Source organism: Taeniopygia guttata, chromosome 1A (assembly GCF_048771995.1).
Source record: "Taeniopygia guttata chromosome 1A, bTaeGut7.mat, whole genome shotgun sequence".
In the NCBI taxonomy this organism is placed as follows: Eukaryota; Metazoa; Chordata; class Aves; order Passeriformes; family Estrildidae; genus Taeniopygia; species Taeniopygia guttata.
The window spans coordinates 55420631-55444898 of record NC_133025.1 but is presented as its reverse complement, the minus strand read 5'-3'; the positions used below and the strand labels follow the sequence as shown (position 1 = coordinate 55444898).

At 41.7% G+C, this 24268-nt stretch overlaps 2 protein-coding genes across 7 annotated transcripts; one reads left to right on the top strand and one right to left on the bottom strand.

The window, feature by feature from the left end:
* The first annotated feature begins 2102 nt into the window (after window positions 1–2102).
* AMN1 (antagonist of mitotic exit network 1 homolog) lies at window positions 2103–14687 on the top strand. 2 transcript variants are annotated; one of them, XM_072923514.1, is made up of 8 exons: window positions 2103–2243; window positions 5516–5648; window positions 7848–7992; window positions 8359–8576; window positions 9929–9985; window positions 11576–11687; window positions 12247–12337; window positions 12422–14687. In XM_072923514.1, the coding sequence occupies exons 1-7, from the start codon at window positions 2197–2199 to the stop codon at window positions 12318–12320; spliced, it is 786 nt and encodes a 261-aa protein (XP_072779615.1). In that variant the 5' UTR covers window positions 2103–2196; the 3' UTR covers window positions 12321–12337; window positions 12422–14687. The 2 variants fall into 2 exon arrangements, with proteins under 2 accessions (XP_072779615.1, XP_002197293.7); XM_002197257.7 differs by having other exon boundaries at window positions 12247–14687.
* A 674-nt stretch (window positions 14688–15361) lies between these two features.
* ETFBKMT (electron transfer flavoprotein subunit beta lysine methyltransferase) lies at window positions 15362–23377 on the bottom strand. Of its 5 annotated transcripts, XM_072923512.1 has the most exons (6): window positions 23056–23377; window positions 21041–21269; window positions 20330–20434; window positions 19634–20080; window positions 17015–17145; window positions 15362–16298 (listed from the first exon to the last, which is right to left on the bottom strand). In XM_072923512.1, the coding sequence occupies exons 4-6, from the start codon at window positions 19951–19953 to the stop codon at window positions 15934–15936; spliced, it is 816 nt and encodes a 271-aa protein (XP_072779613.1). In that variant the 5' UTR covers window positions 19954–20080; window positions 20330–20434; window positions 21041–21269; window positions 23056–23377; the 3' UTR covers window positions 15362–15933. The 5 variants fall into 5 exon arrangements, with proteins under 5 accessions (XP_072779613.1, XP_030119118.4, XP_072779612.1 ...); XM_030263258.4 differs by lacking the exon at window positions 20330–20434; XM_072923511.1 differs by lacking the exons at window positions 20330–20434; window positions 23056–23377 and adding an exon at window positions 22866–23021.
* Between the last annotated feature and the right edge of the window lie 891 nt (window positions 23378–24268).

The following is a 24268-nucleotide window of genomic DNA, read 5'->3' as shown; positions in this document are numbered from 1 at the left end:
CAGCATCTGTTGATGCAGTGATCTTGTACAAGGGTGTAGTTTTCCTCTGAAGTGGTAGTGTACATGGGCCTGGTCTTCCTCTGGGAATACAGTGGAGAATCCAGTGGGGAAAGGCTTCCTATGGTGTCCCAAATCTCAGATTATACTCACATAGGAATGCTTGGCTCTTCCTCCCGGGTGGGGCATCTCACAATAGGATGATGTAATTTTATCAGTCATGCAGTAAGACTTCTTCTAAATGGATGCAATTTGTGCTAACAAAATTGTAATTATATCAATAATTTGGGCAAATAATTGGAAAAATATATGTGATTAGTGTTATGAAGCAGGTGGGTTTCTTCAAGAATACGTGTGGGAAACAGGGTGCAGGAGCTGGATTTGGCATTGGGAATGGAGGAAGTCAGGAACTGACTCCCAAACCAGAATTGGCATCAACTGAAGTTAAAAGACAACTCCCAGAGCAGGATCGACCTTGAATATGAATAAAGTTGGGACCATTCCAGACAAGGAGTCTAAAATAGTGGTCTTATCTATGAAATAAATAAGGTTTAAGTGGAACATAGTGCTTACTTGTATAACACCAAGTTTAATGCGCATGCACCAGCTGTTAAAAACAGGACCACGCTCCCAGTACTAAAAGTGATTTCAGCATTTATTGTAATAAAACAAGAAAGGCCTAAAGCAAGGAGGCCCACAGGCCGAGCAGGAGTGTTCCCATCAAGGATGCTGCAGTACCAGCACTGGGTCTTCTGAGCAGTGATGTCCCTGGTGCTCCAGGTGGAGCAGCACGGGTTCAGTGTGTTAGAAGTCCCCTTTTTATCCTGTCTTTTTTTTTGTCTGTTTAGATTGGTTTCTTTTTGGCTCCTTCATTTGCATGAAGGTTTAAGGCAGTTGATTGGTCCATTACAGTTCTGTCCAGGCCAGCTCGCTTGGCTTGGGGGCTGGTGCACTTTACTTAGGTGTAGTATAGTACCGTATTTCTTACAACTACCCCTTAAAACCCCTCTTACCATAACCAAACTAACATTATATGCTTAACAACTATCAACTATTTTACAATAGTTTCTAACCTATTTTTAACATACCTGCCAGGTTATCCAGAGGACAGAGAGGAAGACCTTCAGCCTTCCTCCTAGAAGACCCCCGAAGAGACCAGAAGACCCCATAGTAATAATGGGAGAATGCGCTGTGCAGTAGAGTGATGTAGATTTCAAGAATCAAAAATGTGAGGAGATTTATGGAACTATTGATGAATATGTATCAGCATACAGTTGTGTTTGGATCCTTTTGCCTTTGTACGTGAGGCAGGGTGGGAACCCCTCCCCATACCCCAATCAATTGGGTTTTGCTTATGCTTTATCTGAACCACTGCCAAAGTTATTTTCTGAACTATTGAATTATATCTGCTTGTATTATTTAATCTCAATGAAAATTGCTGACCTCAATTAAAACTGCTGCTAAATTTTAAGTCTGTGGTTTATGGAATTGGACATATGGGACCTCATTCATAACAGACTCAATGGCCCATTAACAGAAAATATTTCCCAGAGGGAGGATGGGTCCTGGAAGAGATAAAGAAAACTACCCCACCTCTAACAGCTGGCAATAGAATACACACCCCCGGCCACATCTTGCATTCGCAACCTAACACAAGGGAGAAATGTAAGAAGGAAAAAAAAAAAAAAAAAGAACAAAAACAAAACAAAAAATATAACCACCACTAAACGTAAATCAGAAACAAAGACAAAATTAATTTCAGGACGAAAGAGCTGGCAGACAGCAGGCCCGTATCGCTGCAGATGGATGGCGCTAATAGGAAAGCCGGTGCTGTGGAATGTCGCCACTGATGGCAGCAAGGAGCAAAGAGCGCTTAAAACCACGGCAGCCCTTGCCAAAAGGCTCCCAGCCTCTTCCAGGCTTGGGAGGATACTTTCTGCTGGCTGCTAAGCTCTGGAAATGGGGAGTGAGAGCCGCGTTTTTGCGGCTGCGGGGCGTTCCGGCGCTCCGGGAGGTGCTCCCTGAGGGGCCCGCGGCGATCCGGGGCGGGCCGGGAGCAGGACTACATCTCCCGTCATCCCGCGGGGCGCCGCCGCCATCTCGGCACCGACCGCGCCGTCCCCGCGTTCCCCGCTCCCCGCCGCGTGTATCGGGCCCTGCCGCATTCCCCGCTCCCTGCCGCATTCCCCGCTCCCTGCCATGAGCTGGGACGGCGCCGGCGAGGAAGTCCGGCTCCTCCTGGACCTGTGAGTGCCGCCCCGCCACGCTCCCGCCCTGCGAGGGGCTCGGGGAGGGGCCCGGGGAGGGGCCGGGCTCGGCAGCCCCCGTGGGCGGTGGCGGAGCGGCGGCAGCGAGTGTGGTGCAGGCGGGGTTCGGCAGCCTTGGAGAGGTGGCGGGGGTGCCAGAGGCGCCCCTCCGGGAGCAGTCACAGGGCAGGCGACAGGGAGTGACAGGGCGGGGGACGAGGTGTGGCAGGGAGTAACAGTGTGTGATCCTTGGCAGATCCGCGTGTGCAGGGACGGCTGAGCATCCTTGGCTTCACCTGGCCCCAGAGAATCCACTGAATGGCGTTTTGCTCTGAGTTTTTCTCCGTATTGGTACCGAAATTGGCTAGAAAACAAATTTTCTAACGCAATTTGAAGTATTAGAAAGCAGGCATTCTTTCTTGCATAGCTGGACGTATCTGGAGGGCTTTTCATCTATGACAGTTTTCAAAATGTTTATTCCATAGTGCTCATACGTATTCTTTAAAGCAAGCATGCTTACCGGCTAGTACATAAATTCACTTTCCTAGAATTAATTTGCATACATCCACACTGGCAGTCCTTTTGTGGTCCTAGAGGGTCATCTAAAGGGGTCTCTGGTAGTCACCAGGTGTCCCCGGTGTTGCAAAGGGTGACTTTGCCTTGAGCTTTTCTTAGGTCATGTGTGGTTGCTTCTTGTTACATAACTTCAGCATAAAAGCCACTGTATTCCTCATTGTCTGTTTATGCACTGGTTCCAGCCACATTTAACATCATGTGTGTCCATTTTTTAAATTATTTTATGTAATTTGCTAGTTATATGCTCTATCTTGAAATTCCCAAGGGGAACTGAAAATTTCTATTCTCTGTGTTATCTGTCAATGTCAAATTCCTTTGTGTTCTGGAGGAAGTTAGAAACAGCACTGGAATAAAATATTTCATTTGAAAGATAAAAGAGGAATAGCTAGCAGAGAGTACAGTTAGATTACTATTCATACCTTAAAGCACTGAATATAAGATTATAGTTTCCATGGTGTAGCCAATAAGTGTTTTATAGTTTCCTATAAAGTAGAATTACTGTGAAAACCTTTATAATTTAAATGATTAATTATTTAAACTGCAGATCAGTATTGTACTGTGAGAATATCTACTAGCTTTTTGAAAAGAACGTGATTAACCTTAATAACTGTTCAAGCTAAATTTAATATGCCATGGTAAGAGACAGTTGGCATAGCTCACATTGATTTCCATGTATCTGCATTCAGTTTGGAGTATTTTCTGCAGATTTGAAGTAAGTTGGTGGTTTAGATTTAGAGGCCCCTTTTGAAGCTGCATTAGTGAGACAAGCCCCTGCTTTCTGCTCACCATGTTACACAGATCCTGCCTGTGAGCAGGTTCACATTTCTGGTCTTCAGAGATAATAATAAATGGTGTGTTTATTATCTTTGACAAGAATTTTTTTTAGAGGTAAACAACTATTCTTAATTTCTGCAGTCAAGTAGAGGAATGTTGTATGTACATAAGCTGTTCAATCTCAAAACAAAGAATGTGGATGGTGTAACCTATATGTACTGAGACAGAGCTTGGTACAGGCTTCTCTGTTGATCAGTCAGCCAAGTTCATCCAGCAGTCAGTGAGGTTCTGTGAAGGCATGGAATTCTTGCACATCTCTGCAGGAATGAGTTAAGGGTGGTCCTGGTGTGTGCTTGGGTATATAAGGGTGTCTGCAGGCAAGGCCTGGGTTTAACTGCCCAGGTTCTGCTTGAAATGTCTCCTCCATACAGTGTCCTCTGCAATGACCTGCGAGAGATGCTCATTCTACATTGTATGAACTTCAGTGGTTTTTTAAAATGTGCTTCCATGCTGGAAATCTTGCTTCTTTCCTTAAGTCTGGGCTACCCTTCAGGTTTTTACAGCATTAATATTTTGACCTCTTTAAAGTTTTTTTTTTTGGTCTGAGTTGAATTTCCTGCAGTTTGGTAGCATCCTGAGGCCAAGACAAAGTTTTGTTGCAAAACCAGTTGCCTCTAAGTGTGAAATACAAAGTTGTGTTTTGTGTCGATAAATAAAGGCAACCTGTGTACTTGTAATTGTGAAATGTGTGGAACACAGCCATGGGACAGTTATAAATATGAGTTCTAATAAACAACTGAGGAAAGCATGGAAGAAGGTTTTTGAACCAATCTTTTGTTTGCAATTAACCATTGTAAGTCTTAAGCTGTTTTGAAATAAGAACCTTTGAATTATAGCTTTAGAATGTTGCCTTGTATTAAGAATTTTTAAACTGTAGCTTTAGAATGTGAAAGGATTTAAACAAAAGAGGGAAGTGAACATATCCCAAGTTCCAAATGAAACAGTGAAAATATCCTGGAAAAAGAAGATGGATGTCAACGTTGCTGATTAATGATCCCAGAAAAGAGAAGCTGGAAATCACTATCTTAGATTAATGGTCCTAGAAAATAGAAGCTGGACCCCACCATCTGGGATACACATCCTGGAATGTACATCCTAGAATATTGAAACCTGGAATAGATCATAATAGAGTATAGAATTTGGAAAGGAACCACATATCACCATCATAGATTTACGATCCTAAAGTATAGAATTATGACATCAAAAATTGGAAATAGAAACTGCTGAAAAAAGCTTATGAATATGAATGAGTATGACCAATAAATACCAGCCAGCCCAGCAATCAGTGTGCAGTTGGAGGGGAAAGCCCCCACCGCTGTACCCAGGGCTGTCTTTGCTCATACATTACCAAGCAATTTAATAAATTATTAAATTGAGTTTCTGCTTGATATATTGGCTGAGTCAAGCTTCTCATTTCTAACTTAAAGACTCTAGAGCTGTGATTATATGCTAAATTTAATTTGGCATTACTCCAGGCTGCTGCTGCCCCCTGCACTCAGCCACTTGTCCTGGCAGTGTTGTTTCTGTGTCCTCAGTTTTACTCAAGGGGATTTTCATTCAGATCAGATGCTGAACAGCTCACACTGCAGCTGTGAATTTCAGAGACAGCTTGAGGAATGCACAGAAAAAAATGGTTAAGGGGCTGATTTTTGCTTTCAGCGGCTTATGGAACAGTTTCACAAAAGGATCAGCTTGATCCCAAAGGGCAACAGCTGAATCAGTGGCAGCATTGAACAGCTGAAACTGCTAATGTCTGAGGGAACCATAACTAGATGCAGAAGATGACAATTTATGACTTGATCGTTGTAGTTCTACAGTGTAATGCTTCTTTTTGACTGTACTGTAACTTTTCTTTATTTCAGATGCCTTCAGTGTTTGACAAAGAACCTTTCCAGATACTCTGCAGATATTAAGTCATTGCCACCCAATATAAAGGATAAACTGATTAAATTAATGAGTAGGCAAGGGCAAATTACTGATGCAAATATCAGTGAGGTAAGAATCCATTCAAAACTATACTGTCTGTTTTGGGAGAGGAAAGCAGCATCTCTTGCACACCTGTCTGTTCCTGAGTGTAGTGTGTTTCAAGATGCTCATGGATAATTTATTTGATATACATATATGTTATATAAAGATTTCAGCAGCTTGTTAGAATTCTGTTGGTAGAATTCTACTGACAGTAAGCATATAATTTATTTGAGTTTTGGTTCCTTGAAATATAATGATGGCAGAGCTAGGAATTGATCGTTCAAATTCTCCCATCTCTTTTGCACACTGATGTGTTTCAATATGACCCCAGTTAATGACATTTCTTCAGCTGTAAATTCAGGGGCACATCTGCTTTGCTGCCTGTTTACTGTTACCTTGTTCAGCCTCAAAGGGAGGCGTGAGAATTGAAGGAAGCTAAAGGTTGGCCTTGGTGAAACAGAAAATGAATGACTCCCTGTGCATTCCTGCTTTGACCTGTAACTCAAGAGACAAATATTATCAATTTCTCAGAGTCATGATAGTGGAGCCAAGGCCAAAGGCAGAAGCACTGGGAAAACTTACAAACAAAACAATTTAGCTTCAAATAAAATGATTTTGTGCTTACACAAAGTAATTGTTTGAGTAAAAATCACGTTCTTTGGAAAAATTTTGACTGGACAAAATCTGGTTTAGGCTAGCTTTTCAGTAAGGAATAATTTCAAAACATCATAACATTATATAATTAAAGCCATGTGATTGTGTGTGTATGAAGGCACAAAATCCATTAGGCTATTTTTAGTCTGGAAATAAACTAGAGACTTTAATTTACAGACTTTTATGCTGTCTCTTCCTAAAGTCTCTTCTGTCTTCATTTAGCAGTTCATCAGTGCCTTCTCTTGGAGCCTATTTTCCATGTGACCCTGGGAAATTCTGCTCTGGTTCTTTTTTCATGTGTTTTTCCTTACTCTGTTCCTGCAATTTCCTGCAATTATATCCTTAGCTGTCATAATTTTCCTTGGGTATATTATACCTTAGCTTTCTTTCCTAGCAGTTTCCATTTTATTCATATCCTTCATGTCTTTTCTCTGTTTTTCAGAGTTTTTTAAAAGAATTTTGCTTGAAGTTAAATTTCAGTTGAAATTCTCTTAATCTGAATTTTTGTGTATACGTCTATTTAATCTCTTACTTCCCTATTCTTGTCCAAACTTGTGTCACCATGCATCTTTTTCCCCCTTACTTTGCTTTTTGCTTGTAGCAGCCAACCACATGCGTGCCAAACTCTTTATTTTAAATTACTTTTACCATAAAGTTTTATAAAGCCATTGAGCGTGTGTCCACAGAATATAAGCCCATATTTTTAAATGCCTTTTTTTTATGTGCTGCATCCAGACAACCCATTTGTCTATCTAAAAATTTTACATATTTGCAAAACAGACAGTTTTCCTTGTAGTATCTTTATTGTACCTTGATTGAGTGAACAACTGGAGGAATAGGCCTTTAACAGGCCAGTCAAGTGTGCTGTTATCTTTGCTAGTTTATGGCAATTTATGTTTCTATCCCAGGGAGTTAAGGACAGGAGTGACAAACTGAAGGGAGTATCCGGCTATTGTTACTAAAATCTAAGGCCTTCCACTGCATTGAGTCTAACTTTCATAAATGTTCTCTTGGGAAAAAAGTCACAAAAATTCCAGTCTGGGTCTTGTGGGAGTGAAAGATCCCATTTAATGAGGATTTGGTACCTCTTCATGGTATGGTAGTGAGAGTGTTTGTTTATGAGGAAAAGTTTGTGTGTGGGTGAGAAAAATACTTTAGGGGAACATACCTTCGAAATATCACTCTTACCTGTTATGCAGGTTAAAGTTTTGATCAAAGTCAGTAGTATGTTTTTTTTTTTTTTTTGCACTGCAGATTTCTGCCCCCAAAGTTGTGCTAAAAAGTGTGACAGCATTGTCTTGGGTACACATGTAACAAGTGAACTACCAAGATTGTGTATCCATAGTTTAGGTAGTAATGTGTCACAGAAACAGTTCATGTTATAGGAGCTGAACTGTTGCACAACTATACCAGATTTTATTTAGTTTTTAGTTCCTAGGACTGGTAACCCCACCCTCTTATTGCAAACTTCTATCTGATGTCATATATTTTGTATCAATAAAATTTTATATAAAAATGGACATGCTTGATGGCATAGCAGAGTTTGACTGAAATGGTGGGTTTTTATTACAGGTATTGCACCCTGCTGTGGAGTCTCTGGATCTCCGAGACTGTGATATTTCAGATAATGCATTATTGCAGCTTTATAACTGCAAGCAGCTGAAAAAAATCAACTTAAATTCTTGCAAGGAGAACAGATTTGGAATTACTTCAGAAGGTGTGTTATCTGTGCACAGATAACTGGGATCTTATTTCTGGCTTATTTTTCTTGTTAGATTGGAATAAATTGCGAAGAATATATCTAGGGTAAATATTGCTTTAAAAAAATCCCCAGTGCCACCCCAGTACTAATTAAAAGTCTATCCAGTGGTGTAAATTTCAGGCCTAGAGCACTAATTATCTTAGGAGAGAGCTATCAGGTTACTCTCCTGCTAGATTTCTGCTAAAACCACACTATGCTCAACATGTTTTCCACTTTATCTTAATTATTCCTTCCTTAAAACTTGTTCCAGAGCCTTTGGACTCAGCATGGCGGTTATGTTAGAGAATGAATAACTCTTTCAAGTGTTTGTTTCTTTGGCAGGAGTCATAGCACTGGCCTTATCCTGTCCCTACCTGCGTGAAGCATCTTTCAAAAGGTGCTGTGATATAACTGACAGTGGAGTTCTGGCTCTGGCACTCAACTGCCAATTCCTACAAATAGTGAACTTGGGCAGCTGCTCAGGCATCATGGATGCATCTCTGCAGGCACTAGGAGAGAACTGCAAATTTCTTCACAGTGTGGACTTCTCATCTACTCAGGTAGCTGTGGTGGCAATTGGCCAATTGACTTTTGTTTGGTTTTTTTTAAGATTGTCATGATAAAGTTCAAAGGGGATCATTGTAGCTCTACTCTTGAAAAGATTTAGCACCATCATTTATTTCTAATTTCTGCCTCTTAAGGAAAAGGAAAGGTATATTTTTCTTATTGGTGACTGGAAAAATACACGTTTTGGTATTAGAGCATGTATGGTGAACCAAAGATAAACTTTGTTAGAATCTACCTTGTTTTTTTTTTTTTTAGTATATTTAATGTAACAATTTTCTTTTAGTTGTAAAGTAATCCAAAATATTCAATTTAAAGAAAATAGAATCTTGGACAGATTATTGCCTGCTTTCAGTTAGGACAAACTGATGTGGATAATAATCTAGGATGTCAAACAATACAAGCCCCTAGTGGAAGTAAACACTCCATAATTAAATGATATTTTAGGAGTGATTGTACTTGTCAGAGTTGTATTACAGAGTCAACGCTGAAAGAATGACATTTTAAATGTCAGAAATGGCAGAGAAGAGGGTTTAACAACAGTGTTTAGCATGAGAAGGGAGAGACAAGCTGCAAAAGCAATCCTGTAACATATTTCATAATTACAGGGAGATAATGAAGCCAGGGAAAGGTTTTTTGCAGTAAGTGTAGCATTCAATTGACGCTGATGGTGAATAATTATGTTGAATGTGAGTCCAGTACTGAGCATTCACAATGAAATGTCAGTTCTGGAAATCATGTAGGAGGTTCTTATTTTAGATGCTATTCTTCTTTTGATTTTTCCAGAAGTAGAGTATTAAAAGAGTCTTAATATTTCATTTGGTAATTTTTATTTATTGCCAGTTAACTCTTATTTCTCCAGACTTCCTTTATTGCTTTTTATTTCCTTGCTTCACTTCCTTTATAGCAAATAGCTCTTTCCCTGTGTGTATTTTAAATTAAGTAAAATAGGCTTCTTCAGTAACTACATGTTTATACTTTTTTTAAACTTTTCTGCTATGATTACTTTTTTCCCCAATCCAAATTGGTCTAGGTAGAGCAGAAATGCTTTTTAAACCTATAAACTTGAAGTGCTATGCTCTGACCATATTTGTGTACCCACTGTTAAATGAGACAAGGAAATATCCTTGCAGAAAGCCAGGCTGGATCAGGTGGCAGGAACATGAAACAATAGAATGGAAAAAACCCACCTTGGATAATTTTCTCTACTAGTTTAGCTGGGAAGAAAATACTGTAGTGTTAAGTGTATTCACTGACTGCAGGGAGTGAATAAATTAATACAATTTTTGCATCCAAATAGCTGCATTTGAAAGCATTGAGCTTTAATCCATTGCGGTTTTTTCCTCAGGTGACAGATGATGGCGTTGTAGCATTAGTGAGTGGAACATGTTCAAAGAATTTAAAGGTAACTGACTTAACCTAATAACAAAGGGATGAACAAAAGAAAATACCTGCATTTTAAAATTATAATTACTCTTATCAGCAGCATTACTTCTGAGGGAGGGTTTTTACTGACTGACCTTCATTTCTGTCCTCTTTCAAGATCCTTGGAGTTTATAAATTGCAAAGACTTTCCAATAAGACAATATTATTTTTACTTTTACCCTACAATCTCCAAAATATATTTTACCAAATCTTAATTTCACTATTCACTAATTTCACTAATTTCATTTGATGGTCTTTTTTGCGCATTTTTTCTTATATGTTATATTTATTGATAGGTAAGGCAATTTAGAGGAGGGGAGAAAAGTTGGAAATAATCTGTTTCCTTATTCTGCTTTTCATCTTTTCCTAGCATGTACAAGAAACAGTAATTGTATAGCTGCAGAGCAAGTAGAAAAGAGCAGGGTTTAGCCTAATCTTGAAGAAGTTCTTTGATTTCTTTTAGGAACCATGTAGATAAATAGAAATATCAGAAACTTCAGCAGAGGCTATTTTGGGAAACACCAAAATTTAGTTTGGGTTCTGTTCTCCTGGACAACCAATTGGTAGGAGAATGTCATAGGCAAATTGGTGAGACTCAACCACCATGGAATCTCACTGAAGAGTTTACTCAGATGTCTTGAGTGGTGTGTGTGTTGGGAAAACTCACCTTTGATGCTGGAAAAGATGAAAGTTTGACAAGAAGGTTTCACAGATATGTATGCTTGGCAGAAAGCTCTCTGAATGTAGAACCTGAGAACGGAATAGAGATGGAAGCAAGTTTTGCTATAGAAGAACAATAGATGTCTAAATTGGAATTGCTGAGCCAGTTGTTACTGAGCAACTAAGAATGCTAAGGTTAAGCTGAGCTGGAAGGAGGTTTCATGACTAGAGCAAAGGATGTATTGACCACAAACAAAAAAGGTGTTCTTACCAAGCAGAAATAGGTCTTAGGAAAAGCAGAAAGGTACCAGAGGCAAACATGCTTATGTGGCAAATAGAAAAAAGGTCTAAGAATTTTCCACTGCAAGAAAACAAAGAAACAACTTTAAGCTTAACTGTAACATACTAACTCATGTGGTTGGATAGTAATGACCATAATATGGCAATGCTAGTAGTTGTGATAGGCTATAGGTAATAGTAAAGGTATTGTGTATGATGTTGATTGGTGGTTATGTATTAAGATGCTCAGCAAAGAAGAATATATAATGCGTTGTAACACTAAAATGGCTTCAGGCTTGCCTATAAGCTGTAGCTGGCAGCTGTAGGCATAGCTCTGTTACAATAATATCTTCTATACAATAAGCAGCATTTTGAAGAACTGCCTGGAGTCCCACATCTCTCATCTCAGGCTCTTACACTTTGTTTTTAGTTTAGACTCTTTACAGAAAAGCTGTCATATTTTCCCTTAGGGTATTTTCCTGTTCTGTACAGGACCACATATGAGGTCAGTGCACAGAGGTCATAATTCCTTCTGGTTGGGGATCTCTGAAATGGGCTGGGCAAAGGAAAGCTTTGCCTCTAAAACTCTGTGTGCTTTAACAGGCTGTTGTCATTCCTGTTTTCCTGACAGGAGATCCACATGGAGCGCTGTGTGAATCTGACAGACATCTCTGTGGAAGCCGTCCTTACTTGTTGTCCCAAGATACACATTTTTCTGTTCCATGGATGTCCACTGATAACAGGTAGGTCTATCACAAGAAGATAATTACTTGCTGATCATACCTTCTTGATTTGTGAAAAGTACGCTGTACTCCATAAGTAATCCCAAGCAAATAATAACTTACTGGATAAAATAATCATGGTACACTGAGATTTTCAAAGCAAGGTGAGTTTTGTTTTGAAATGTGGCAGCAGCCTTCAGAGAGGGGATTTTTTTGTTTGTTTGGAAATCGAATTTTTTTCCCCTTCAGCATGCTGATGAAGACCCAAAGATTTCAGAAAAATATCTTAAACCCCTACTCTCTTCCAAAAGTGTGGAACAGCATCCATTCAAGCAACAGTGGAATGGAGTAGGACAGTCTATGGGTGTTTTAACTTCTGTTGGTTGGTGATGCTTTATAGTTAGGTGATTGAAAAAAGAACCAATAGGGTTTGGATTACTACAGATGTATCTGAAATGTGATATTGTGATAGCAAAAGAAGTATAAATGCAGATGTAGAATTCCTTTACTGTGTATGCCTGTTCCAAGCACCACCAGTACATTCTAATGAATAAGAAGAAATTCCTTTGTTCTTTTTCAGATCGGTCCCGAGATGCTTTGGAGCAGCTCATCATATCGAACAAAATCAAGCAACTGACATGGACTGTTTACTGATTATTTGTCCTGTACATGTGAGTGTCAAGTTTACAGGTGGGAGAGCTCCTTCAGCAAACAAGCACCTTGGCAGAACTAGCTGGTGACTTTTGTTCCACCAGGTTGCATCCCTCCTGCTTCCCACTGGAGGTCTCCGTTGCCATTCCAGTCCTTGCCTGTGAGCCTGGGCTTCCCCATTGTCTCTCCTCGGAGCCCTGTCTGTCTTTGCATTGATCAAACTTCACTAAGAGGAACGTTAAACTGTAATTAATGCTACAGGGCTGTTGCTCAGGCTTCCCGAAGTGCTGGATTAGGCTGCTACTTAGTATTCTTAGCAATTTAGCTACAAACCCAGTTTAGATAAGTTTGTGTTCTGAGTTTGTATTTTGGGGTGGTACTTCCAATCAAAAGTACCCAGCCCAAATGTAACATTGACACACAGCAGTGGCTGTGAAGTTGGGAGTTGAATCTACTGAAATCAACAGCCTGAACTGGTGAATAGAGGTGCCATTAACAGTGATACAAATGTGCTTTCACTAGTAACAAAGAATCTCCTTTCACCATTTACTTTTGCTGGATCTGGAATAAAAAACATAGGTACCTTTCTTCTGATGTTTACTGATGCTGCAGATTTCTGTTCTTACTTACCACCAAATACTTGCTGGATTTTTACACATCCAAAAGCACAGCCTGTGAATGTGTAAACATAAACTTGCATTAGAATTGTTATGGTGACTACAAATTTCATAGTAGCTGTGACCAAGAACAGGATTTTACGTATGGGCAAATATTTAATTTGCCCTGGCTTTTGCCTGTGTTTCTACATGAAAAACCTTTTAGGGAACAAAACACTGGTATTCATAAGCATATCTGTGAATGAAATAGGACCAAATGTAGTGTCTGAGCATGAATGGTAGAGTATGTGTTCTGCTGTATGCAGTTCATTACATATCCAGTGGCCCCCCAAGCTGACAATATCAGTAATTTTATTGTTCAGTTATAGTAGTATTGGAAAGTAATTTTTGAACTGTAGAGTGAGTTTATTACATGATGGAGCAGTGCTCTCATCACAGTTATATGTCATGTTCCTTGGCTTTCTTGAACCAGCATAACCTCCAGTCAGAATCCTATGATTTCTGCAACAAGCTCCTTAATGCCAGACATTTTAGCTTTATAAGGGCATGGAGCACATGGGGTTCATCCTCTGGATCTGGAAGTAGAAGAGTTTAGCTATGGTGGTCCAACATGGATTTGATGACATCTGGAAATCTAAAGAGTTTAGGCAACCATAAGGAATATGTTTACTTTACCATTTAACTCTTGTCATAGCCACACCTAAGTGTTGCAGAAATAAACTAGTCTTTTATTAATCTCTTTGAAGTTCAGGTCTAATTGCATGGAAGGTATTTTTTGTTGCCAATATTAAAGGATATTATGATGTCTGACTATAATCTTTGTTCTTCTGTTAATTATATGGTTTTTGAAAGTGCGAGTCTATTTAGAAAAGTTGTTCAGGTGTCAGTAAAAGTGTATTTTTCCAGGACAAGCACCTAAATGCTCTTGTTGCATGGCTCAGCCCAGTGATGGGTGTGTTCCTATGATCTCTGTGGGTGTAACTGCACCAGTACAAACCACTGGTTCGAGAAGGAGTTGATTTTGCTACAGTAGCCACAAGCATCTGACAGCTGTCACTGCAGCAAATCCTTGCACCAGATAGAGGCCTAATAGCCTAATCTACTAGGTTTTATTTGTTTTGTTTTGGTTTTTTATTTTTCTTTTTGCTGAGGAGTAGTTTATTGTTATGCCCTGTGGAATCCCTGGGATCAATCAGGGCCCATCATTCCTTTGAACTCTTGGAAAATAAATCTGTTTTTGATATTGAATCATATAGCTGTTTAGGCAGCTCTGTGAAGCAGTGCTACTGTTCATCTCAGTGGCAAAGATGTCCTTCTTCTCCTTGCTAATATAACCTTGGATTTGTCATGTTGAAGGCAAATGCAGCTTATATGTGTCCTTAAGTGTGCCTGTAGATTGACCATCTTCCCCTACAGCCTCTTTTCAAAGTGTGACTTAGTGGTACATCCTCACCTGGTGCTTAAAAAGCTGTACAATACTGCAGTGAGTAACACTGTAATTTTAGGTTTAAACGTTTAATGTAAGTTACTTTAACTCAGACTTTGTGTTTTGTATAACTCTACTGGAATGTTTTTTTGGTTCATAGTAATTTTCAACAAATGTTTACAGGCACTGGGTGAAGTGGGAGAAGAAACTCATGGATGTGCTTACTGCTTCATATTCTCTATTGTTTGGACATTGTTAATGTTGTGAGCCTTGCAGAATATTCACATATTGTTATGAAGATTAAAGTTTAGAAGTTGGTTGTTTGGATAGTTCTGAAAACTTGTTGGATTATAGAACCATGTACATCTGTCTGTGCTCCTAAACCTCCTACTTCATGAATACCGTGGTTTTCTGAGTGAGTATCACACACTTTTTCACATTTGTAAGCTTTCACCACAGCACCTGGCACCACTGCACGGTGGTCTATGGTGCAGTTATTAGCTCCCTATCACTGCTTGTTCTATAATGGTCTGCTAAAGTTGATACTTCCTGTAAGACTGCTCTGAAAACATTGGTTTCTTCTTCAAATGGCTACAGTTACAGCATCTTACCTGAGGATCAGGTCTTTTTTTTACCATGTTTGGCAGATGAAACTGGTTCTTAGTTGGCAGATAAAACTGAGAATGATTCTGGAGTTTGTCCAGCATCTCAGGAGACCAGCAAAATAATTATATCAGACTTGTATTCCCTGTTCTTATTTCGTTACCCTCTGTTTGTCACTGAAGTAAAGACTTCTTCATCCCTCAGCAGCGTCCCAAGGTGACAGATTGCAAAGGGTAATGTAGAGAATGTAGATCATTTGACCCTACTCTCAAGGGAATGAAGTTACCCTGTAGCTGGTACTATTTATTCACTTTCCATTATTAAAGCTTTTACACTGGCTGGCAGTCAAGAAGCAGAATTTAGATTTGGGTGCAACTCCTACATAATCACTCTGTCAGTTTCAAGGAAGAGGAAATTTTTATTATAGAGTGAAAGGGGGAGATTCAAATTAGTTACTTTGACATTCAGAAGAGATATCCAGAAAAAGAGCAAGGCACTTCAAGTTGAGCATATTATGAGCTAATAATCTAGTGGAGAATTTTATGGAGGACAGCAATAATTTTCTATATTTAGAAATTTTCTATAAATAAGCTGCAAAAGCCTGTGGAAGCAGTGCAGTAGTCCTTCAGCCACAGCCCTCTCCCCACAGCAGTATGCTGGACATCCAAAACATTTCACAGTAATGTCAGCAAGACACAAATGCACATGGGAAACATCAAGCATGCAAACTTCTACATGTAAGTTGTCTGTAGATCTGCACTACAATGCAGGCCCCTTTGAATACAGTTTGCACGTAACTTTTACATCAAATTGAGCAAAAGCCTCAGTGAGTATGATTTAAATCAGTCCAGTGAAGGTACAGTAAGCTGGTTTACTTTAACAGATAATGTTCCTTGTTTCATTCCCATTTTCATGGTATATACCTGCAAAAAGCCAATCAAGTGAGACAAAATCCCATAGAAAGGCAGCTTCAAGAATCATCTAAGCTGTTTGAGGGCTGATAACTCCAGACAGTACTTGATGTTAGCCCGTTGTTTTCTTGTCTCGTATACTCAGGCAGTGAATATTCTATAACTTTGTGCAGCTGACTGCGAATGCTGTGGCTTAAAAACTGATGCCTGCCAGGGTCACCAATCAGCACTTCAGTCTGGTGAATCCTGATGCACTTCTGCAGCCAGTGATGCAGACCATCAGCAAGTTGTTCATCATAAAACATATCTCCTAGAACTATGAGGTCCCAGTTGCCAGCCTCTGAATTAATGATGTTCTTAATGGTGATGGGGAAGGGATTCAGGTGGTTCAGTTCACAGTTCAAGATCATTGCCATTCCTGCAACTGAAGAAAAGTCAAAGGAAAATTAAAGTTACATTTTAGGATTCTGCCATTCAGCCCTCGTACATATTTCTGCAACACATCTTTCAGTTTCATCTCTTAAATGTTGTTCATCCTATCTAGGAGGCTTCCACAGTTTTTATTATGAGTCAAAATCTAGCATGAAGTGATAAAATTTTATCCTTATTACACCATGACACAGAAAAAAAAATTTTTTCCTAGAATGGATACAAGTGGAAACCAATATAGAATTGAAATAGAATATAATAACTGCTTTAATCTATGGATATACTTCCTTCCTAACTAATGAATAATTAAATTATGAATAAACTGTATTCATAAGTCAATTATGGAAAGACAAAGCCTAGAGGAAAAAGGCAAAACGTAGGCCCTGATGTACATGAAAGTACATGAAAGTGCTGTGGTCTTACAGAGAAGCCAACTTGCTGCTTGTGCTTGGAGTTCTCATCCAAACCAGATGGTGTATGGGCAACACTTGACAAAGTTTGCTGTTTGTTCTAAGGAGCTATAGAGATATACCTGGGCCAAGAGAGGCTGGTACAACCCAGCTTCCAGTACTGGCAAAACCCATTCCTTTTTTTAGAATTCTTAGGATTCTCTTTAGAACTTGAGTTTCTCCCAGATGGAGCAAAGAAAAGTCAGTGTTAAAGGTGCTTTAAAAATTAGTATCTTTCCACAGAGATGAAAAAAAGCCTTACTAGGGTCAATGTCATTGGCAAGGACTTGGGATGCACCGCTCATCACAGCAGCTATTGCTGTTGCTCCACATCCACTTCCAAGATCCAGCACTGATCTTCCTTTAACCACATGTGGATTATCTAAAATATACCTGAAAAAAAAAAAAAAAGCTGTTAAAGAAGTGAACAAGATCATGCAAATTTCTCAGGTTTACATTACAATGCATAAGAGATTTTGCCAAACATGCAATGAAGTGTGGTACCTTAACACTATTCCACATGTGCAGCTGCCACAAAACTTCTTATTTGTCTCAGCTGACATAAAAATCAAGAACCATAATTTTTCTCCCTTAGTGTCTTCCCAACCCATAAACAAAAAGAAATTCAGCCAAGTAAGCAACATTTTATGTCAATCAGCTCCTTCTCTGACAGGTGAGCTTATCTGTTAAGTAGACACAAACTGGTAAGTAGACACTTCTAGGTAACTAGGATTCATCAGAATGCATGAGAAATACTGAAACAAGTATTTGCAGAAATTAAAACCAATCTGACTGAACAAACATGATGTGTTCATAGTGAATATGGTGCCTACCCACCAATCTGAAACACTGCTTATGCAACTGCTTGGAAGAAGAGGAATTTCTCCTCTTTCTTTTCCTGAGCCCTGCAGATAGAGATGCAAATACTTTGAGACTGCTTAGTGTTGTTCCTGAGTAGCAACTGAGAAAAAGAATAGAGCTGTGGTGAGCAGAAAGGGTATCTTCATCTGATTGCTGACACCTGCCAAGAGAAATCCTGAAAAACCTTTAGGCTGGAAGTGGAGAACTGACAGAAGGCAAGTAGCAGTTATTGTTAAATACTATGTATCATGTAGCCATTGCAGAGGGTTCAAAACTTTAACAATTGCCTTGAAATTCAGTTTGCTGCAAAGGGGAAAGCCCCAGGTGTCAGGGAGAAGAGCCCTGGGTGAAATGAATTACTGCAAACTGCCATTATTTTACTACCAATTTCCATAACTTCTTGTGAAGTAGAAATAAGAAGGGATTCTACATTTGTGTTATCTTCTGACAGGGAGAGTGATGGCTGACTGTTCACAGAGGGCTAGAGGTATGCACAGCTTTTGCAGAGGGACTCCAGTGCAGATAACTGTAACAGAAATGTTAAGACTGGTGTACACTGAGAATGGATGGAAATGTCTGGGCCCGAAACACCAGCAGGAATGGCACCAGTGGGCCTAGTAAGCTTGTCAAGTGCAGAACAGTTGTGTCGCAGCTCAGCAGCTCAGATGTTTAACAGCATCCCCCTAAGGCCATCACTCCCCTAAGGACAGCCCCTAGTTTACCACCAGGACCAAGGATAGTGTGGGATCTCCACAGAAGTGCTGTGTTTCTCCTTTCCAGGGCTCTGCTGGGATTTGCCATGGCTTTCCATTACTGATTTGCGTAGGGCACAATGTGGCCCTAATGCCCAAATGCCTTGTTTCCAGCTGAGTGGTTACTGAGTTGCTGCTGATTGTGGTGACTGAGGACAGCTGGATGCTGCTGTATCCCCTGGCTCAGTGCACACAGCGTCTCTGCCCTCCTGGGTTAATGAGGAATCTTGGATTACACCAAGAGTAGCTTGAAATAGGAGACTCCTGATGCTATGGAAACAGCTGTGATAGGAGGACAGTTATGGAGGCAACCATATGTTTTTGTGCTCCCTTTTTACTCTTCCATATTATGCAACTGATTTCTGACATTTCTTAATACATCAAACCAGTGCACAAACAGCAAGACAAAATAATGAAATGCCAGATAATTATTATTGCTACCCAAATATCTGAGCATACAAATAATATTATAATAAAATTAATAGATTAACTAATCTATCTTTTACCTGGTCAAAACTGCCTTCTTATTTATGCTTTCTTGCAGAAAAACAGTAACGCCCCAGTTCAGATTCTTCCCTTTCATCTATGTGGGACTCTCTGACAGTTTGTTCTCTGCTGTAAAAATTAAGATTTTTTTTGTTCCTGCTGTTTAAGTGAGAGGTTTGATTTCACAAAATAAAAGAACTATAGTTCTTGGAAATCAGGAACATTAACGACATTTTGACAGTCAGTGGCCAAAATCAAAATGTGGCTTCTGATGTGACGAAAATCCACAAAAAGTCACAATAATAAGGCTGCTGAATCCTAGATGAGGAGAGTTATTCAGGCTAACCAACACTTCAAGTGTATCAGCATTAAACTGCTTTTCTCAACAGACCACAGGCACATCCACACTCCTGTCTGTCTCCAACAAAAAACCCCATACACATTATGACAAAATAGCAATCCTCTTGTTTGGAGTGATAGAATCAAACACCTCACTAGGTTTTGATAACAACTGCACAGTGCTTCTATGGAGCCAAATTTAGCCCCGTTGTCAGCACATGCATGGCCACTGATTATAACAAGTTTCTATTTAAAAGACACAAGTTATTTTACACAGCAGGTGCTGGAACTCGCTGCCAGCCAGCAGATTGGGACACTCCAGTATAAGCAGAGAGGAGGATGGACAATGCGCCCATAACAGGCAAACATACATCACTAGGAATTGCTACAGAGCCACGTCTGGCACACTGGACTTATCAGCTGTGGTGAATTTTGCTGCATACCTGGAGAGGGCTTGGCCTCCTGGCCAGTAAATCGCCCAGAAAGGGTCCCCATAAGGCCACAGGTCAGGTTTTTCTCTCCAGAACCTGCAGTGAGGGGTGAGGAGGCGCAGGCGGATCTCTGGTGTGAGGTGCCCGCTGTTGGTGACCTCGGTGTTCTCCTCCAAAAACGCTCTCACCTCAGGGTCCAGAGACTTGCCTGCGCTCCAGTGGCAGCAGCGCTTCCAGCACAGAGAGGGGCCTCCCCTCCTTCCTCTCCACACCTTGGCAAGGGTGTTCTGCCTGCCCAAGAGGAGGAGCCACTTCCAGCCACGGAAGGCCATGCTTCCCCAAGGACACCAGCTTCCCTCAGGAGAACTCAGAGCACAGCTTATCTGAAGCAAGTGATGAGGCACAAAGCTTGAAATGAACTCACAGGATGTTGTTTTTCATAGTGATGAATGTCAATTCCTGAAAGGAGAAAAGCGCTACGTAAGTGATGTTTCTTCAGTGACTTCAAGGCTTTGCACCACCAGGGACTTTAAGAAGAGGAGATCCCTGTGCTCTTGTGCCTTGCCCCTGCCCAGTCTTAAGTCTGAAAGAAGTGGTATTCAAGGAAGAAACTATTAAGAGACCCATTCAGAAGAGTACTCTGAACTTATCCAGTGAGAAATGATCAGTTAGTGGGACGGTGATAGAGCTAAAAACTGAATAAGCAACCTTTTAACATCTCTCTCCCTCTGCCCTGAGGGAGCAATCTACTCCCATTTAGGGTTCTTCCACTGAATCTCCAGATTTTGCAGGAAGACTCTGGCATTGCAGGGCCTGTGGACATAGCAGTGGTCATCAGTAGGTTGGTTAAAGAGATACGATTACCTGTTTTATAATGGTGATGTTTCTTTATACAAAAGCAATTTTTTAAAGGCAAGCAATTAAAATATTTCATCTCTCTCCCTGGGATTTATCAATCTGCCAGCTCCAAAATTGACAAAAATAGAAAAAAACCTCCAAAACTGATCTTAACCAGAGTAGTGCTAATTCATTGCATTTCAGTCTGTATTTTAATAGACTGGTTAGTCTTATGCCACAATAGCCTCATGTGGATGCTGTCAGTTGTAGAAGAAAGCAGACCTCCATCCCTGTAGCTCACTCTGAGACACCATATAAACATGCTCCAAGCGGTCTGAAGACAGAAACTGAATCCAACACATTTAAATTAAGTTTTTAAAAGGTGATAACATTCAGATTGGACAGCCTTGTCACACCATTCAAGGTGTGTAGTCCACACAAGCAGTGAAGGAGAAGGAAAGATTGGTATGTCAGAGTTTAGATTCATTGAAGAATCAAGAGCATGGAGAGTGGAGAGCCACAGTACTGCATGGAGAGGCAAAGGGAGAGCCTCCCAGCACTTTATCACCAAACTTTCCTCACCTGCCTTCTCTTGCAGACCCTGAGCCTTTCCTATGCTGATCCTGCGAGTACACACAGCAAGAAGTGGCCTGAAGGGAGAGGAGATGTTTTCCAGCCTCCCTGCTTAGATCTCCTTCACCATCCATTAGTATTTCCACATCCTTTTTCCTTCTTCACCTTGCTCTCTACTTTCTTTTCAATAACACAGACTTCCTTGCTTCAGGGCACAGCTTTTGAACCTCCCCTGAAACTGACAACCAGAGAAGAATTTCAGGCCTGTGCTTCCACAACAGCAAGACTGCAAGTACAAAAAAACAAGAAACAGAACTTGTTGTTTTGTAATTGTTTTCTCTCTTTGCAGTGGTTTTCACAAACCAGCAGAATAATGCATGAAGGAAAACAACTTTCATCCCAACCCCGACAATTTTTCACAACAAAAGAATCATGGACAACTTCAAGCTGTGCAGGTTGTCCTTAAAATTAGACAAAGGGACAACAGGAAGAATATGCCAGTGAAAAGAGTCTTAACACTGTGCATTTAATTAGATCAGCTTTTCTTTATTTGTCCGTATCTTTAGAAAAAAAGTCATACATGTTTAGTGGTATTTTTGTTGTGTGCTGGCCTCTGCTTTAAGTACTAGCTTTAGTTTCATCACTTACTAAAACGTTAAGCTGTGAACTTCACACTCTGCTATTTAGGCTGATACTCCCACTAAATCTTTGTTTAAATCATTGGCTAAAGGCTTTATGTTTCTATTACAAATAAATACACACGATCAAACATTTTGCATTTTTCCACACTGGAGAATGCCATTCAGCAGAGTCCATGTAATTAATGAATGCAATTAGCAAATGCCTTCCTTCTTGAAGGCAGAGCTCTATAATCCTCATCTGCCTAAGGGAAGCATGATGTTAACTGCAATCAATTGAGAGATAAATCTTGTCAGCAAATGCTGTATGCTGGCTTTTCTCCACGAATTGCTGCAAATTAGCAGGGCTGAGATCCTGTAGCGTTTATTTTGCATAGCCTGTCATGATGGTTACGCTCCTGAAATTAATCATCAGTACCTGCCAAGAGCCCAGTGCTTAAAATGCCAAACTGAGCTTAAATGCTTCGTGAGGGAAAGCATCAGGATGGACACTGTGTTTGACACTCCTGGCCCGTCCATCTTACAGGGAATAAAACCAGGATGGATAACAGGATGGATATCCCTGTGTTTGACACTCCTGGCCCGTCCATTTTACAGGGAATAAAACCAGGATGGATAACAGGATGGATATCCCTGTGTTTGACACTCCTGGCCCGTCCATTTTACAGGGAATAAAACCAGGATGGATAACAGGATGGATATCCCTGTGTTTGACACTCCTGGCCCGTCCATCTTACAGGGAATAAAACCAGGATGGATATCCCTGTGTTTGACACTCCTGGCCTGTCCATCTTACAGGGAATAAAATGAGGCTGGATAATAGGATGGATATCCCTGTGTTTGACACTCCTGGCTTGTCCATCTTACAGGGAATAAAATGAGGCTGGATAATAGGATGGATATTCCTGTGTTTGACACTCCTGGCCTATCCATCTTACACAGAATAAAATCAGGGTGGATATTCCTGCATTTGACACTACCAGCCTGCCCCTCTTACTAAAATCAGTGATCGAGTAGAACTTGGATCAGAAGACAAAACGTAGCAAAACACATAAGAAAAACCTCACCTACCCCCCGCCAAAAAAACCGCAAAACCCTAAACCAAACCGCAATTTCTATGAAATTTAATCTTTGGGGGTTTTGTTTTGTTTTTTGAGGCAGCAAGAGCCGTCCAAAGCCCAGCCACCCCGCCCCACCTTGCCCTCGGGGGATGCCAGCCCTCCCCACGCCCGCTCGGCGAGGGAGGCAAGCGCCGGCCGCGGCCGCCATCGCCGCTCGGCCCGCCCGGCGCAGCGGCCGCGGGCCTCGGCAGCGCGGGCAGCTCCCGGCCGGGGAAGGGGCAGCCGGGCCCGCTGCCCGGCCCGGCCCGGCCCGGCCCGCACGTACCTGCTGCTGCCGCCGCCGCCGCCGCGCCGGGGCCGGGCCGGGCCGCGCTCCCGCCCGCCCGCCCTTAAAGCGGCAGCGCCGGAGCGCCGCGGCCTCCGCTGGAGCTCGGGCCGCTTCTCCTTCCCGGCCTGCAGCGCCTGCCCCGCTCCGAGTCCGCTCCCTGCTCGGTGCCTGGCCTTGCTCCGCTCCCAACGCCTTTGAAAGGCTTTTCTGACAGGCGTGCGCCAATGCGAGCTAGCCCTGTGTTTACAAAAGTTGATAAAAACCCACGCGGGAAAAGCAGCGATAACACACGTCCCGGCTGAATGGCGGGGGAAATGAGGGGTTTTTCCCCTTCGCACATCAGATCATGGGCGCTGTCAATCCGGGTGGCCCAGGGGAAGCTCTCCAGCCTCTCGGAGGCAGCGGCAGCTACCGCAGGCTGCGGCCGCCGAGAGAGCGCCCGGTGCCGGCTCTGCCCCTCGGGCAAGCGGGACCTCTGCCCACTCCTCTGCCGCTGCCGTCCCGCCTGCTCCATCCTCCAAAGATCTCTTCGCTTCTCTCCCCAGACCCTCTCCGGTGTGGGCAGGAGAGAGGGGGCTTCCCGTGTTGTTGCTGTTTCTCCGGAGGGCACAGCTCAGTGGCCGGTAAGACACACCTACACCTACAAACGCTGGTGTTTCCTCCGAGACCTTGAAGTGGCCACATTTTCACGTGGCAGTGACTGGGACACACTGGCGTGGGACAAGGAACAAAACCCCCCTGTATCCCCTCCAATTCCCCAGTTTCTGAGGTTCACAGAGATCTTCCCTAACGGGCTCACTTCCCTTTGAGGTCCCGGAGATTCCCCAACAGCTCCCACCTAGTCGCTGCTCCATCTCCAGTCCCGTCTGCTGGGATTTAGGGAATACGAGCAGCTTCTAAAGGTTCTCTACCTTCCCGGTGGGACAAAGCACACCAAATTTCTCGCGCTGCGTTTTTGAAAGATTCTTGTGCATTGCCCGAGGTGATGATTCTGCAGCACTTGGGATACCAGGGGTTTAAACTGGGCGATCCCTGAGCCAAATCCTGGGTCTGCCCAAATCTCTGAGGTTACGAGGCCATCTAGTGATCTGCGAGCTTGTTACAATTAAAATGTACTCTCCAGGGTTGGAAAGCTGCTTGTAAACCAGGATCTCTTCTTTAAATGCGGGTGATCCGCAGCCTTCCGAGAGAAGTTGACCCCTGCGTGTTG

What these genes read in the sequence shown, in the direction of transcription:
- AMN1 (XM_072923514.1), top strand. Translation starts at nt 2,197, where the DNA reads ATGAGCTGGGACGGCGCCGGCGAGGAAGTCCGGCTCCTCCTGGACCT. An exon ending in CTGATGCAAATATCAGTGAG is followed by an intron (nt 5,649 to 7,847) that starts GTAAGAATCCAT and finishes TTTTTATTACAG; the next exon opens with GTATTGCACCCTGCTGTGGA. An exon ending in TGGACTTCTCATCTACTCAG is followed by an intron (nt 8,577 to 9,928) that starts GTAGCTGTGGTG and finishes TTTTTTCCTCAG; the next exon opens with GTGACAGATGATGGCGTTGT.
- ETFBKMT (XM_072923512.1), bottom strand. Translation starts at nt 19,953, where the DNA reads ATGGCCTTCCGTGGCTGGAAGTGGCTCCTCCTCTTGGGCAGGCAGAAC. An exon ending in GGAGGCCAAGCCCTCTCCAG is followed by an intron (nt 17,146 to 19,633) that starts GTATGCAGCAAA and finishes TTTTTTTTTCAG; the next exon opens with GTATATTTTAGATAATCCAC. An exon ending in TGCCAATGACATTGACCCTA is followed by an intron (nt 16,299 to 17,014) that starts GTAAGGCTTTTT and finishes ACTTTTCTTCAG; the next exon opens with TTGCAGGAATGGCAATGATC.